At 38.6% G+C, this 1,840-nt stretch overlaps 1 protein-coding gene across 1 annotated transcript in view; it reads right to left on the reverse strand.

The window, feature by feature from the left end:
- Positions 1–1,557, reverse strand: part of LOC112516368 (hydroxyphenylpyruvate reductase) — a 2,010-nt gene extending 453 nt beyond the window's left edge. The window contains exons 1-2 of the mRNA XM_025123377.1: positions 1,085–1,557; positions 6–239 (exon numbers count right to left, since the gene is read on the reverse strand). Of these exons, the coding sequence (XP_024979145.1) occupies positions 6–239; positions 1,085–1,507 (657 nt within the window). The 5' untranslated portion in view covers positions 1,508–1,557. The remainder of the gene's footprint in view (positions 1–5; positions 240–1,084) is intronic.
- Between the last annotated feature and the right edge of the window lie 283 nt (positions 1,558–1,840).

Consider the following 1,840-nt stretch of genomic DNA (forward strand, 5'->3'; position numbering starts at 1 on the left):
AGTGCATCAATAACTTCGCGATTAATGATGTGTCGGGTTTCTTCGGTTAGCGGACACGCAACAACGAGGATCTGACAATTGGAAGCCAATTCGACAACGGAGGGGAAGTATTTGTATTTCGATTTGGGTTTCTCTGATCTGGAATAGTAACTGATGGGGCAGCTGAATGCTTCAGCTCTTTTAGCAATTGCTGTGCCTATTCTGCCCAGACCTATAATTCCAACTTTTTTGCCACTGAACTGCAAGGATTACATACAAAAAAGATAAAACAAAAAATAGTAGTCCAAATTTCTGATTAAACCCATGGTGGGTGTAGTTGTCTATGAATGAGTATAACAATCGCGACTTGGGATCATCTGAGGCCAAGAGTTTTTCATGAGATCTGTAAGATAATATGACAATCTGACAATTCACAAATGCCACAAGACTTCTCAATAACCACAAAATTGTCACCGTGCAACTTTAGATCATTAGCTTATAAAGTTGATCAATGAACATAAATTGGTCTTGCGGGTCTCACGTGAACCCAACCCTACCAGAGGCATTGAATTGATGATATATGTGCAAAAACAGATAAAATCAAACAAATCCAATCTATAACAAAACCAAACCAAACCAAACAAGCCCTGCATATGCAGATGTAGGTAAACCTGACCTCTATCATTAGAATTTTAGTGGGACATGGGGAGGGTGGGATGTAGCCATGTAGGTCCCGAATTTTGGTGGGTTCTAGAGAGGATGGGATGTAGGCAGATTTGACATCTACCCCAAAAGTAGATTGGTTGTTTTCGTGAAGTCCCTTGGCTTGTGCGAGACGTGCGACACAAGGGGAAAAAAAATCTTAAACAGAGGGTGGCAATAGAACATAGAAAGAGCTTTAAATTAAGGGGGTGTTTGAGATTGCTTATAAAAACAAATTATCGACTTATTTCGACGTGGCATGGTAATAAACACTCTTCAGTATTTGGATAAACAACTTATACCAATGGTAAACCGGTAATAAGAAGTTTTTGAAGAAGACTTGTAATAAGTTGTTTCAAATAAGCAATCCCAAACACCGAAGACGCTGCTAATGAAATCGAACCTTCGTAGTTAATTTGAAGTCACCTTTCTTCCATAATCCACCTCTAACATACCGATCGCACTCACAAATCTTTCTCAACGTCGCCAACATCAATCCAATGGCTAAATCAGCCACATCCTCAGTCAACACATCAGGTGTATTCGTAACCCTAATCCCTTTCTCCTTACAATACACCAAATCCACCTTATCTAACCCCACACTGAAACTCGATACGATCTCCAGAGCCGGCAACGAGTCGATCAATTCCCTATCGGCACCGACGTTGGCATTTCCGACCACCGCTCGAATAGAACTGGCGTTCTCCTCTAAGAAATCGTTTCTTTTAGGGAAGTTCCAAAGGCGAAAGAGATTGAAACGCTTATCGAGTTGTTGTTCGAGGTAAGAAGACATCGGAAACGTGAGCAATACACCGATGCCTTCCATGGTCGATCGAGATTGGTGGTTTTTCTGGCTGAGGTCCAGTGGTGTAGGAGAAGATGAAGTTCCACGGCGTTCGCTGTTTCTGAAAGGGGAATCTGTTTCTACTCCCTTAATTGATTCCCCTCAGCCCGCTAACCAACCTAAATTGTTTTTTATGTTGTAATCTTTCATATTATATATAACTAGAAGATTACTAAGACAATGATTATATTTTATTATTTGTGTCTATTGATGTTATAATACGATTTTATGTATTTTAAAAAAAACATTAATAATTTTATTTTTAATAAAATATAAAATTAAAAATATCATAAAAATTTTAAAAAAAATATCAAT

This window comes from Cynara cardunculus, assembly GCF_001531365.2.
Source record: "Cynara cardunculus var. scolymus isolate 2C chromosome LG 8, CcrdV1, whole genome shotgun sequence".
NCBI lineage: Eukaryota > Viridiplantae > Streptophyta > Magnoliopsida > Asterales > Asteraceae > Cynara > Cynara cardunculus.